The sequence below is a fragment of the Mobula hypostoma genome, chromosome 21, assembly GCF_963921235.1.
Source record: "Mobula hypostoma chromosome 21, sMobHyp1.1, whole genome shotgun sequence".
Classification (NCBI taxonomy): domain Eukaryota; kingdom Metazoa; phylum Chordata; class Chondrichthyes; order Myliobatiformes; family Myliobatidae; genus Mobula; species Mobula hypostoma.
The window spans coordinates 27,324,976-27,338,676 of NC_086117.1; the positions used below are offsets into that span (position 1 = coordinate 27,324,976).

A 13,701-nucleotide genomic window follows, 5' to 3' on the forward strand; every position below is an offset into this window, starting at 1 on the left:
ACGATGAGTTCCACCAACAGATCACGATTTTAAAAAGCATTCGTACAATTTCAATTACGTTCCCCTTCACTGATGAGGGAGAGGGAGAAGTGGAGAGTCCGTCATCGTGCCCGACGCCTGCCCCCTTGGCCTGAGTCGACGTAGTAGTAGTTGTCCCCTTCTGAGGAACACACACACAAAATGCTGGAGGAACTCAGCAGGCCAGGCAGCATCTGTGGGAAAAAAGTACAGTCGATGTTTCAGGCTGAAACCCTTCGGCAGGACTGGAGAGTAAAAAACTGAAGAGTAGGTTTGAAAGGTAGGGGGAGGGTGAGCCCTTCCGTGTTTTTCTCTTTAGCTTTATTAACAAGTGCATCTACCTGGCTTCACATTCCCCATTTTGCCATGAGCACATCACTCAGCAACTGTGCAACATTTCTGCCAAAGGCTGCAGTCCCCCCCCCCACCCCCCACCCCCCACCCCCCACCCCCCGACAGACGTACACCCACCGTACAGGGTTCCCTGGAGCATCAAGAAACCCGCTACAGTACTCCGGGAACACGAAGTTGGGCACGGCGGATTATCGGAGTTTTGCCGGACCATCCTTACTGAAGCGTCGACAGTTCCCTTCCCAACCCCACGCCGCTCGACCCACTGTCCCTGCACTAAGTTGCCTGACTTTCGATTGTCCATTGACTCCGCCCACCGAACTCTGACGTCACCAAAGGACTCCCCCCTCCCCTGCCGGTCGACTTCGCGCCTGCTGTGACGTGTTCCGATATGACAGCAGTGCGTTGACGTATTACATCGGGTGACGTTACCGCTCCCCTCTCCGTCGCCGGGAGAAGGCAGCGAGCGGCGGACGGCGCCCGGCCGAGCCGCATTGCCCGTGCGTATCATGCCGAACTCGGAGGACCCCAACTCGGAGCCTGGGAGCGAGGACGGGACCGGGAGCGGAGCCGGAGCCGGTTCCAGACAGGACGAGATGACGTGGTGGTATCGCTGGCTATGCCGGATGGCGGCCGTGATCGGTGGGGTGTGTGAGTACCGGGCCTGCTTGTCGGGCAGCGGGCAGCGGCGGGCGGGACTGGCCCGCATGGGCTCCGGTGTAGGTGCTGCAGGCCCACTTAAGCGACGAGTAATTCGGTAGCGGTACCAGAGACCGAGTGTCTCTGCAGAACCGGGCTCCCTCTGGTCAGGAGTCAAAGAAAGAGCGAGCGAAGTGTTCCTGGGTTCGTTCGTGTCCCGCCTCCCAGTGGGGTAGTCTAGGGGTACCTTTTGTTAGGGGGTGACCAGAATCGCTGTGCTTGGCGATGGAGATGATGAACAAAACGCTCAACGATTGTGGTGTGGAAAAGTCGTTGGACCTGGATTGTATAAACAAAGCAAGAAGACTTTAGTTTAATTCTGAATTGCTTATTTACATTGGGTCTCATTGCACTTGGGCATTAGACACTTTTTATAAACCTTGGTGGAGTTAATGACCTATTTTTTAGTTAACGACAATACTACGCAACTGAGATAATTATATTTGTAGATCTTCGGAATCTATTCAGAGTCACCAGCTAAGCAGTAGCATTCCTCATTCTTGTAAAAAGGTTGCAACTTGGGACTCGCTATGTCGGGAGCTGCAGCTACTTTTTGCTGGCAAACGTGATTGCTGAAGTAAGGAAGAGAAAGTCTGCAGATGCTGGAAATTCAAAGCAACACAGGCAAAATGCTGGAGGAACTCAGCAGGTCAGGCAGCATCTACGGAAAAGAGTACAGTCCACGTTTCTGGCTCAGACATGGATGACTCTGGCGGGAGGTTGTTCTAATTTTTGAAAGCTAAAGGAATTTGCTTATGAAGACACTGAGGGCAATTGGAGTTTTGCAAAACCAAGAGTGATTTGATCAGGGGAAAGTGTCATGCTACTGGTGCAGGGAAGAGGGTTGCGATGCAGATTGGGCATGATCTAACAGAATAATTTCAAAGAGTTCCTGCACCATTTCACATGGGTAATGGTGAGCTGAATCTATGGGGCAGTATACCGAGGGTCAAGAGGGGGAATGGATGCAATGTTAGTGCTTCTTGCACGGGAATATGATTACTATTAGCTGGGCTCCTTTTAAAGAAGTTATTTTATCTGGCTGTGACGGTGGTGTGAATAAATGGTTTACACTAAGAAGGCCTGTCATTAAAGGGTGAAATGGCAGCCTGCGGGGTGGGTGGGTGGAGAAGGAGTGTCTGCTGGTGTCAGCATGTCAGACTGGTCCTTTGTACCTCTGAGAATCAGTAATTGATTTTAACCACAGAACCGAGCTGCTGAACTGACACCTGTAATTGTGTTTGGAGCCGCTGCTGTCACACTAATCCCGGCTCTTTTTGTGCAAACGTTAGGTAACAGAGGAATAATTATGGAATTTGTTAGCCCAGTCACGGTGCTGGGCTCTTGCACGAAGGAATCTCTAATTATGTGGGAAAGATTTGACAGGTCCTGTCTGTCTCTGAAGCCCACCAATGTGGAATAGTTACTTAGTGCTCCTGTCTTTGGAAGTATAACACTTGAATTAGCAGGTTAGTGCTCCAGTAAAGTCATTGGTTTCAGCTCTAGCTGTTCGATACAAAAATACCTTGCACTCGATTAACACGACTGAAATCCTAGAAAGGGAAGAACATCAGCTGCTGAAATCCAGATTAAGACACACAAAATGCTCGACTGATGAAGGGCCTCAGCCTGAAACGACGACTCCTCTCCGTAGATGCTGCTTGGCCTGCTGAGTTCCTCCAGCTTTTTGTGTGCGTTACAAGGGAAGAAGAGTCCGTGGTGGTGGGCAGGCTGTAACATGACAAGAATGTGTTGGATTTGGGGAGAGGCAGCTGGAGCGACGATCACTATTGCACTGGTGTATTAAGGCCTGATACCATGGTCGATGATACATAAGCTTCAGGACAAGCAGGTCGTGCATATTTAACAAGAAGTTTTTCTATAATTCAATAGGGTAATTGGATCCAAAAGTGTACAGAGAAAAGTTAGATGGATTTTGCCATCTAGATAGGAAAGATTTCTCCTTTCTTTCTTAAGCCTTTTTGAGTTCTGTAACCCAGATTAAAAGTATTGAACATTTTTCTTGTTATTTGGTGAATTAAGTAGAATATGCAATGCATGCCGCGTGAGCTTGTCTGTGCTTGAGACTCGTATTCTCCCTACATTGCCGTGCTGGCATATTCCTTCCTCATGAACTTACTTAATTTCCCCTTAAAAGAAGCCAGTCTTGCAGGTCCTGAAATCATGTTATACCTCCGTGAGATTTGTCTCCTATCAGGCAGCCACGGATCAAAGAAACCCAGAAGAACCTATTTTTAAAGAAAAGAAGACTGTCGAACCCCAATGGAAAGAGGAGAAAAAAGGCGCAAACAAATAGCGTTCTGCGCTGAAGTCCAGAAAGAGAGTCCAAGACGCATGGTTCAGCGCAGAGCAGATTAAACGACACAGAGCTGTCAGCCCATCTCTCTCCTCAGTCCCCAGCACCCTGACCTCGGTGCCTAATCATCGTCCAAACATTGGGCTCAGTCGCTTTGATGCGCTCTGGGGCTTGGACCCCGTCTCCTCGGTTTGGCCTGTTCCCGACCTTTTCAGATTCGGCCCAGCACTTAAATTGTTCGATTGTCGGGTCTCTCTGGCTCTCGGTGATGGGCCTGCTGCCTCGCCTTGGTTCTGTCACATTGAATTGCCTCCAAGTCCAGGCTATTGCTTGCAATGATCGTTTGGCAGAGAAAGATTAACAAAGTATTTAACTGTTTTCTCAGCACCATCCTAAATGGCAAAATTCAAGGAGGCACTTTCTTTCAGTGTGGCCATGGTGTAATGTGGCTAATGCAGCAGTTAAACAACATGCAGTGGGAGTTCAGGTGGGTTGGTTAGTGAGAGGTTTGTGGTGTCCTGAGCAACTGGGAAAACTCCAACAGAACCAATGGATTTTTAATGTCCAACAGTTAAATCCACTGAAATGACTCCAAGTGTAGAGTTACAAATTTCACCACTCCAAGCAGGTACTGGTATTGATTTAGTAAAGATGGTACTGGATGAATTCTCAGGTTCCCCTCACACTGCAGTGATTGGTTATACTTCATATTTGTTATGGACATTGCCCATAAATGCACTGGGTAGTAGACAAGAATTACCACACTGGACTATCCATAACCCCTACAGAACTGCCGGTAACAGCTTCGCCTTGCCTGTGTTTTCTTTGCCCATCAAAGACCAGCCGTTGGACATGCTTGCTCTCTGCAGTGTCTCTGCATATGTGGCTTCAGTTATCGCAGAGCTCTGCCCCTCCCTCTCTCCCAGATCCTTTTTGTGGAAGAAGATTGACCGAGGATAATTCAGCATGTTTTGTATGTGGCAGCAGAGTGTGACGCACTTGTCTATTTCCCAATCACCGTGTGACATCTTCATTATGGTATTGCTACAAATATGATCGCTTCTCATTTTAATCTTGGGATCAGATGGCAGCATCAACACATCCAGATGGGATCTGATCTGTTTCTTTCCAACTGTGAAACTTGTGATCCAGGCCATGACTGAGGGGGGCGATGCTGGAGCTGCCAGAGATGATAAAAGCAGGTTGAAGGCTGAGTGAGTACTTTCTGGTTTTAAGGTTGTGTAAGAAAGGCAGAGTGCATCTGTTAAATACTGTTTCTTACCTCAGAGGCTCACATTTCAACCAGTGGTGAACTTGTGATGTGTTTGCACTGCTCAGAGGAAAGGTTGCGGCTAATTTGCAAATACCAATCGCTCACAAATGGCAAACCGTATGTGAAGGTGGTCGAAAGCTGTGCAGAAGAAATGCTCCTCTTCGTGATAATGTGGTGGAAGTTTTTGCATCTGCCAGTGAAGCAGACAGGGTTGTAATTTAAGGTCCCTTCTGTATGAGCTCACCTCTAATGATGTACCCGTGTTATGGGGCATCTGTGGCATTTGAGCCCGCAACCTTCTGTCGCTGAGTCAGGGGGTCGGGGGTCATGCACGGAGTTGGAGCAAAGCTTTCTGTGGTGCGTCTTAAACTGGGCACAACTGAGAGGAAAATGTAAAGAATATTCGCATTTGGAGATGACGTAATCCGATAAAGTTCAGTGTGCACCAGTTGTATTTGGCTGTTGGATCTGTTTTGTAATTCCAGTCACAACTGAGCCCCTCCTCTCCTGTTTTTCTTTGCAGCGTGTGCGATTGCTGGAGTGTGGAACTGTGTAACAATCAATCCCCTCAACATTGCAGCTGGGGTCTGGATGGTGTAAGTACCTGCAAACAGCAGGTGTGATTGACATACTTCGAAGACTTTGTGTTGGGAATGGGGGTCATTTTTGAACTTGTTTTAACCCCTCCTCTCCCCCCCCCGTGGGAAACCATCGATCAGATTGGTCAACTTGGTCTCTACTCTCGTTAATGAAAAATCAGTCAGTGTGCCAAAGGGCAAAATCGAAGTTCTCCAGTCCCTGCTTCAGAAACTGGGCTCTTGTGGTCCCTCTCTCTCTACATTATACTCACTTGACTAAACCATTGGTTTCACTTTCTTCTACACCATCTTTCAATCCTGAGCCTTATCCCCCGGCCCCGTCTGCCATCTGAATTTACAGTTAGAAAACATTTAAAAATAATACATACAAAAGAGCCCAGAAGTGTTTGTTTTGTACATTGTAGATGTGTCCTTTTAATAGTTTGCCTGAGTTTTGTTTGAGCCCTGTGTCTCTTTTGCACAGAGGAAATTTTTAATGTAATGTCTTGCCGAAGTGTATTGCCTCGAGTATCTTAGATTGATTTCCCCATCAGGGTAAAGGTGATGTGTTGCAGAAATGTTTGACACGTACCTGTATTGAAATCTGTCATCACCCAATGCACAAGATGTGTAAAGATCACGTAACTGCATTAGAGACCTGCCTATCCTAGCTGCAAGAACAGGAAAGGTGAATAAAGGCCACCCAGGCCTTTCAGTATTCTGACTGCCCTAGCTATATTTGAATGAATATTGCATTCTGTGTGCTGAATTAGGTCAAGTGTTTCACACACTTTGATTATAGACTTGCTCTTATTTTCTGCATTACATTGAAACAGACCATTCATCCAACGTACATGTGACATTCCGCACGAGTATGGCCCATCCTTAAGCTCGTTTATTATCATATTCACTTGTTCCTTTCTCCATTACATAGCTAGCTTCTCTGCCCTGCCACCTGGGGCATTTTCTCAATTATTCCTTTCTAAATACATCATATATTTTGGAAAATGTGTAGCTCAGGAGTTTGATGGTTGGGTTGAGTTGTTCTTCGACCTTGGCAATCCATTTGCAAACACTTTGTCAACATACGAGAAGACATCAGTGCGCTGTTTACGTGTGGAGTGCCCTCCAAATGCTTGGCCTTTATATACTTACCAGTTGATCAGCTGTCATCACGGACACTCAATTGTGACGCGAGGATTCCTAGACGCCTGCTTTTCCACAAACAATTCTATAAGCAGGCATGTAGACCTCGATCCCATTTATAAACCAATGCTGGCAAAGTTCCAGATTACGCAGAGTTCTCCACGCTCCCTGTGTCATGACTGAGTTTCCGTAATGACGACCAATCAACTGATTGATAAGGTTATAAAGGCCAAGCATTTGGAGGACACACCACAAGTAAACCGTGCACTGATGATGCCTCCTTGTATGGTGACAAAATGTTGCAAATAGATTGCCAAGATTGGAGGACACCTCAACCCAACTATTTATTCTTGAGATATGATCTAAAGCACATTTTAATGGTAATTTGCAGTGTTGTGTTGTATCTATTTTGTGCAGTAAAGTTTCCATTTTATTTTTTGACGTGCAGGCTGAATGCATTTATCCTTTTCCTATGTGAAGCTCCCTTCTGCTGTCAGTTTATCGAGTTTGCAAATGCAGTGTCTGCAAGAGCTGATAAGCTCCGCTACTGGCAGAAAGCTATCTTCTATTGTGGGTAAGTGCACAGTGATCCTTGAGGAGGTTAGTATTGCTCAGTGCTGCTCGAGTTCTTTATTGTGTGATCAGTGAGCACAGATTATTACTCTCTGGGTGATGTATTGGTGCATGGTGGTTTCAGGAAGATAGCTGGCAGGGGCCATGGAGATTGCCATGGGCAGGGTTACATTTCAACTTTTTGCCAATTGCATTTACATAACCTGACAATATGCAGTCTTGTTCACAAGTGGCTCAGGAATCTGCTGAAGGGACTGAGGTGATCGGCTTTCTTGATCTTACTATAAATTTTGTGCTGTCTGCAAATTTAGAAATTGTGACATCTGCCTCCATTTCTGGGTCATATAGATGAAAAAGGTAAAGACCCCTTTTGTCAAAAGATCAAAAAGTAAAGATCTCAGGGAATAGTGCATACTCAAAGCCTATGTGTTGTACCAAGTCCTTGAGGAACTTTATTAGCCTTTATTGGGTGTGGAAAGTAAATAACCATCATGATCCACCTCTCTTATCAATTATTTATCCAGCTTTGTTCCATGTGCTTTGCCCTTGTGGGTAAATTTGTTTTGTATGATACATTTCAGAACATTCTGGAAATCCATGCACACCGCATTGCCTGTATACCCCCCTCATCAATTCTGTCATTATCTTTTGAAACTGGTTAAATTCAATTTGCCCTTAACAATCTGTGCTGGCTTCCCTAAACTCTTTTCCCTTGGGTTCCTGTTCCAGATCACTGTGTTTAAAAGCTTCCCCACCACAGGGGTTCCCTGTAGTTGCCAGGCTTACCCAGATCAAGGGAATTCAGTTGCTTTTCTACTTAGACCCATGTCTAAAGAATCCACTCCTTATCCCCCCACTGATCACCACAACTTATTTGAAATGAGAAGCTAACTTGATTTCCCTTTCGTAATTTAGATAAGCGTTTCATACATGAACCATCAAAGTTTCTCTTTCCACAGATGCTGCCTGACCCTCTAAATGTTCCCACCACTTTATATTTTCAATATTCTAGCACTTACAGTTTGTTTTTGATTTTCAAAACGTATCTTTGGATGTGTTAAAGATTTCCCTTGATTTTTCCCAATCCTATTACTGGCTTCCAGAATATTAAGTGTATCTTTATTTTTCTCTTCCCCCAGGATGGCGATTTTCCCAATTTTCCTGAGCTTTTCATTCACTACATTGTTTGGGAATGGAATTGCTTTTGCTTCAGGTGTGCTTTATGGACTCGCATCACTTGGAAAAAAGTGAGTTTGATTTGTGTTTGATCCTTATTTAAGGACAGATTGGAAATGATTGGAACAGGATTGAGGTGACTGTAATTCTAAAATGACTTGGTACAGTCTCATGCCTGCTATTTTTTCTTTTAAAGATTGGAGTGTAGCACAATGGGTGTAGTTGATTAACATTATTGCTGAGTTTATTTGGACTTTTGGAAGGCCTTTGACAAGGTGCCACATGTGAGGCTGCTTACCAAGAGCCCATGGTATTACAGGAAATTTACTAGCATGCTTAGAGCATTGGCTGATTGATAGGAGGCAGTGAGTGGGAATAAAAGGATCTTTTTCTGGTTGGCTGCCAGTGACTAGTGGTGTTCCGCGGGGGCCACTTCTTTTTATGCTCTATATCAATGATTGAGATGATGGAATAGATGGCTTTGTTGCCAAGTTTGTGGAAGATTGTCGGAGGGGCCGGTGATGTTGAGGAAACAGGTAGGCTGCAGAAGAACTTGGGTAGATTGGGAGAATGGGCAAGAGTGGCAAATTAAATACAATGTTGGAAAATGCATGGTCATGCACTTTGGTAGTAGAAATAAATGAGGAGACTATTTTATAAATGGGGAGAAAATCCAAAAATCTGAGATGCAAAAGGAGTTGGAAATCCTTGTGCAGAACACCCTAAAGGTTAACTTGCAGGTAGAGTCGGTGGTGAGGAAGGCAGATGCAGTATTTGCGATCATTTCAAGAGAACTAGAATACAAGATTAGGGATGTGATGCTACAGCTTCATAAAGCGCTGGTGAGGCATCACCTATAGTATTGTGAATGGGTTTGGGCCCCTCATCTAAGAAAGATGTGCTGGCATTGGAGAGGGTCCAGAGGAGGTTCACTAGGATGATTCCGGGAATGAAAGGGTTATCATTTGAGAAACGTTTGATAGCTCTGGGTCTGTACTCGCTGGAATTTAGAAGGATGGGCGGGGGGAATCTCTTCGAAATCCTTTGAATGTTGAAAGGCCTAGACAGAGTAGATGTGGAAAGGATGTTTCCCATGGTGGGGGAGTCTTGGACAAGAGGACACAGCCTCAGGATAGAAGGGTGTCCATTTAAAGCAGGTGCGAACAGATTTCTTTAGGCAAAGGGTGGTGAGTTTGTGGAATTTGTTACCACAGGCAGCTGTGGAGGCCAGGTCGTTGGGTGTATTAAAGGCAGAGATTGATAGGTTCTTGATTGGACACGGCATCAAAGGTTATGGGGAGAAGGCCAGAGAATGGGGTTGAAAGGGATAAAAGCTAGCGGGACTTTGAGTAAACAAGGGCAGACTTTTCCTGGTGGCAATTATACCACAGCCAGAAGACCCCTTTAATGATTGGTTCAAGAACCAGAAGTGAGATGAGAGGAACAAATGTTTCGCTGTAACAGTTGGTTAGGATTTTTCATAATGTGGTTGGGTACAGATTCAATCAACTGTCAAAAATTGGATAAATATTTAACGTAGAGGAAAGAAGAATGCATGGCTACATTTCATGTTAGAGTTGTCTGTTATTAGACCTGTGTTTTCTAATGGTGCCTTCCTCTCCTTCCTCACCCGCATATGCTCTCTCCACCCCGCCCAAACCATGAAGGGGCGATGCTATTTCGTACGCCAGGCTCAAGGACAGGAAAATGGCTGATGAGGAAAACTTGACGGGGACTGTCACCAATGAGATGGCGATGCAGTAAAAGATACCGACTCGGTTTACCTCATTCGACTACAGATCAACAGACCAGCAGAACTTTATATTTATACACAGTACATCCAATTTATACACTGCAGAGAGAGTCAGCTCCCATGGGCTCTTGGTTTGATGTGCAATTGATTCTTCAAAAGAATAGAATTTCTTTGCTCTTTTTAATAATGTAATTTTTATACCTTTGATTCATTTATGGGGAGGTTGATTTCAAGCTTTGTTGAAACCTGTTACTGACTAAATCACAGGAGTTTGACAGCTTGTTGGTACTTGTGATTATAATTCAAATTATGTTGACTGCCTTGAGATAGCTGGTTTGAATGCAGCCCAGCAGTTGCGGCGGGGGGCAGTGCTCCATCCATTGTGATTGCTAGATCACAACATTAATGGGGTTCAGATCATTTCTCAATAGTACTGTTAGTTTATAAACTACAGTTTAATACAAAACCGCCTTTTGCTGTTTAAATCCAGGCTTTTGTTTTGGATTTTCCTTCATTGGAAATGTTATGTACTGTAAATCACATCAACAATGTTTTCTAAAGTAGAGTTCACTCACACTGTTGGCATAATTGCCTCGTGTTCCAACTCCCCTCATACAGAATTTGCATCTTCTAGAACTTGGGTGAACTCCACAATGATGGGAGTAGTTGCACAATAATCCTTGCATCCATCTCCCTCACTCTCAGTTTTTGAAGATATTGATGACTGTCTGTACTGGTGCTGTTTGTACAGAGTCGAAGGTTTCATCTCCTTTTGCTAGTTCCCATCCTGCTCTCGTCATCATATGTTCCATCACTAAATCTTCCCTACCCTTGTCTTGTCTATCTTTCAGGAGTTGCCTTAGCAACTGATACTCGGCAGATTTTCTCTTGTTTGTGATTGACTCACTACAGTTCTCATAAAGGGTGATTGGGCTGTCTCATAGGTGTTGCCTAGCCTACTAGATATTGCTGTCATTTTCTGTTTGTTTCAGGATTGCAGCATCTACAGTATTTAATTCCTGAAATTAGTGCTTCTTAGAGGAAAATGTTAATTTCCTGGTCACATGACTTGCGGAAGTTTATGGGGAGGTCCTACTGTGACTGTGTAAGGATCCCATGTAATTCACAGTTAGGCTATTCAGTCCGTGGTCACAAAATCCTATGTATGCTGCCATCTCCATCTGGAGTATTGTTGGACGCTGTTGTACAGAAAAGGAGAAACACACACATGATCTTTAGAAAGCTGACGGGGTTCCTGCTGGGAAAAGCAAACAAATTCTTATCCAGAGAGGATTTGGTTTGGCTGTGACACTGCCCACAGTACAACAGCTGAAATGCCGTCCCTTTTGAGATAGTGGCCAACTGAGTGAAGTACAGGACTTGGGAGTAAACATTTTTAGGAGAGAAAAGTAAAGTAGTTTTGAAACAAGCTTTGTTTTTGATTCATTCATTCTGTAACTCTGGATTATGTGTGCTAAAGAATGTCTGTTAAACTTTTACCTGGGACAAGACAGAGCCTGACTCAGTACAGACAGGTAAAGCTTTTAAGGGAATTCTTCAGCTCCTCCATGACACAACTGGTAACAAAAGTTGTTCAACATTGAGTGACTTTGTTGCACACATCTGTTCTGCACTGGATGTCAATAGTTCATCCAGACTCGCCACTAGGTGCTAACGCTGCCGCATATCCCTTTGAAACAAAGAGCAATACTGCATGGATACAGGTTTTTTGGCCCAACCTCGATGCTCACCAGGCTGCTCCCAATTTCCTGCAATTGGCCCAATTTTCACCCTTTCATCTACCTGTCCAAGTGCTTCTTAAATGATACTGTTGTACCTTGGTGTCTACCTGAAACTGTAGGAATTTTGTTTTGCGTCAGCCATAAGCCCTCTAGAGTAGATATTACTGTCTGTTTTGTGAATTTCTTCTAGTCTCTAGATCTCTTGGTCAATAATCTCAGGACTACTGAGAGTCATCTATTGTGTCCTCTTTCACTAGTTTAAAAAAAACAAACATATTTCTCAAAAACAAAGGGAAAAACTTAACAAGCAGCTTTGTGCTGTACTCTCCTGAGCTCCCTTTCTTGGCTGTTTTGTATTATGGAGCTCAATATCGCACATGTTCCTTCAACCCGAGCCTTCGTTTTCTGGAGACTCGTCACTTTTTGTTTCACTCAGTGGCCACTTTATTAGGAACACCTGTACACCTCGTTAATACGATATCCAGTCAGCCAGTCATGTGGCAACAATTCAATGCATAAGAGCATGCAGACATGGTCAAGCAGTTTAGTCGTTGTTCAGATCAAACATCAGAACGGGGAAGAAACTTGATCCAAGTGACTTTGACCATGGAATGACTGTTGGTGCCAGACAGGGTGGTTTGAGTAAGATCAGCAGTTTCTGACAGGGGTTTTCATGCACAGCAGTCTCTAGAGATTACAGGGAATGGTGTGGAAAACATCCAGTTAGTGAGGGTTCTGGTTCAAAAATGCCTTGTTAATGAGAGGGGAGAAGCGAATGGTCAAGCTGACAGGAAGGTGTCAATAACTCAAATGACCATGTGTTGCAACAGTGGTGTGCAGCAGGGCTTCTCTGAACGCACAACACGTCAAACCTTGAAGACCACACGGGTTCCAGTCCTGTAGCTGATAAAGTGGCCACCGAGTGTACACTGTAATCTTTGAGACGAGTCCTCCATACTGACTGCATACTGTCCTTTAGCAGAGCTGTGGGCACTGACCTCGATTGTTGCTAATTATCCTTTCTGGCTGGGAGGGTCAAATGTGATATTTATTGTTGCCTGATGAACCACTGCCAGATTCACACCTTAGTTTTTAGTGTACTAATTCTTCTGAGCATCACATTTCTCATTATCAAAGATGGTCATGACTTTAGACCAGGCCATTTCAGAATGATTTGAAGTTGCATCTCTAGTTTTGGCCAATTCATGGTCCCCTGAGGAGAGGATAAAATGAGCCAGTATCCCTATTTCAACTCCTCAACACTGCATATATTCCTTTCAGCTAGGGAATGCATGCCTTCCAAAGGTGATACTTACCTCAATCCATTTCAGCCTTGGGTAATGGAGAAGGGAATATTGGCCAGCTGAGTAATAATGTATTGGACTTGGTCACACTCTGGCTCTGCAGTAATTGGAAATGGATTAGAAATTGTTGCACATTTTAGTTTGTATTGGCATTGTTTACTTGGTATGTGTCTATTTAAATTTAAATGCAATGGATATTTTATACATTTTGTCCATTTCTGACCATTTACTGTGAAATAAAAGATTTTACTGCGCTATTTTTGAAGTGTTCTAGCTGCACAGCACAGACACAGGCTCTTCAATCTACTGTGTTGCTGCTGGCCATCTATACAGACCAGCACTTGGTCCGTAAACTCCGTAAGGTGGTGATTGAAGTGCTAAGTGTAGTTGATCTCCGACACCTTTGCAGAGAGTACATTCCAGATTGCAGCTCTCCCACGTGAAAAAGAAAATCTATAGATTGCCTCTAACCTCAGCTCTTGTGTTGGTCTCTATTCTCCTCAACTCTTGTGTTGGTCCCTATTCTGTGGAGGAGAGCTGCTCACTGTCCAGACATTCTGTTCACTTATAATTTACTCAACTTTCTCTGCTCTAAGAAAAACATCCAGTTTAACCAAGATTTTCTTCATACCGGAAATGGAGCATCCTGGTTTGTGTTGTGGCTTTTATTCTCACAGAAACATCTGCGTGATGCTAACCTCCCCAGTGTAATCATATCCTTGTTACAGTGTGGTGACCCAGGGTGTCCACAGAAAGACTTGGACAGATGAG

At 44.4% G+C, this 13,701-nt stretch overlaps 1 protein-coding gene across 1 annotated transcript; it reads left to right on the plus strand.

The window, feature by feature from the left end:
* Positions 1-773: 773 nt before the first annotated feature.
* Positions 774-13,181, plus strand: cacfd1 (calcium channel flower domain containing 1). The gene is made up of 5 exons (XM_063073745.1): positions 774-1,020; positions 5,182-5,254; positions 6,831-6,956; positions 8,095-8,202; positions 9,799-13,181. Exons 1-5 carry the CDS (start codon positions 879-881, stop codon positions 9,893-9,895), a joined length of 546 nt encoding a protein of 181 aa, XP_062929815.1. The 5' UTR covers positions 774-878; the 3' UTR covers positions 9,896-13,181.
* Positions 13,182-13,701: the final 520 nt, after the last annotated feature.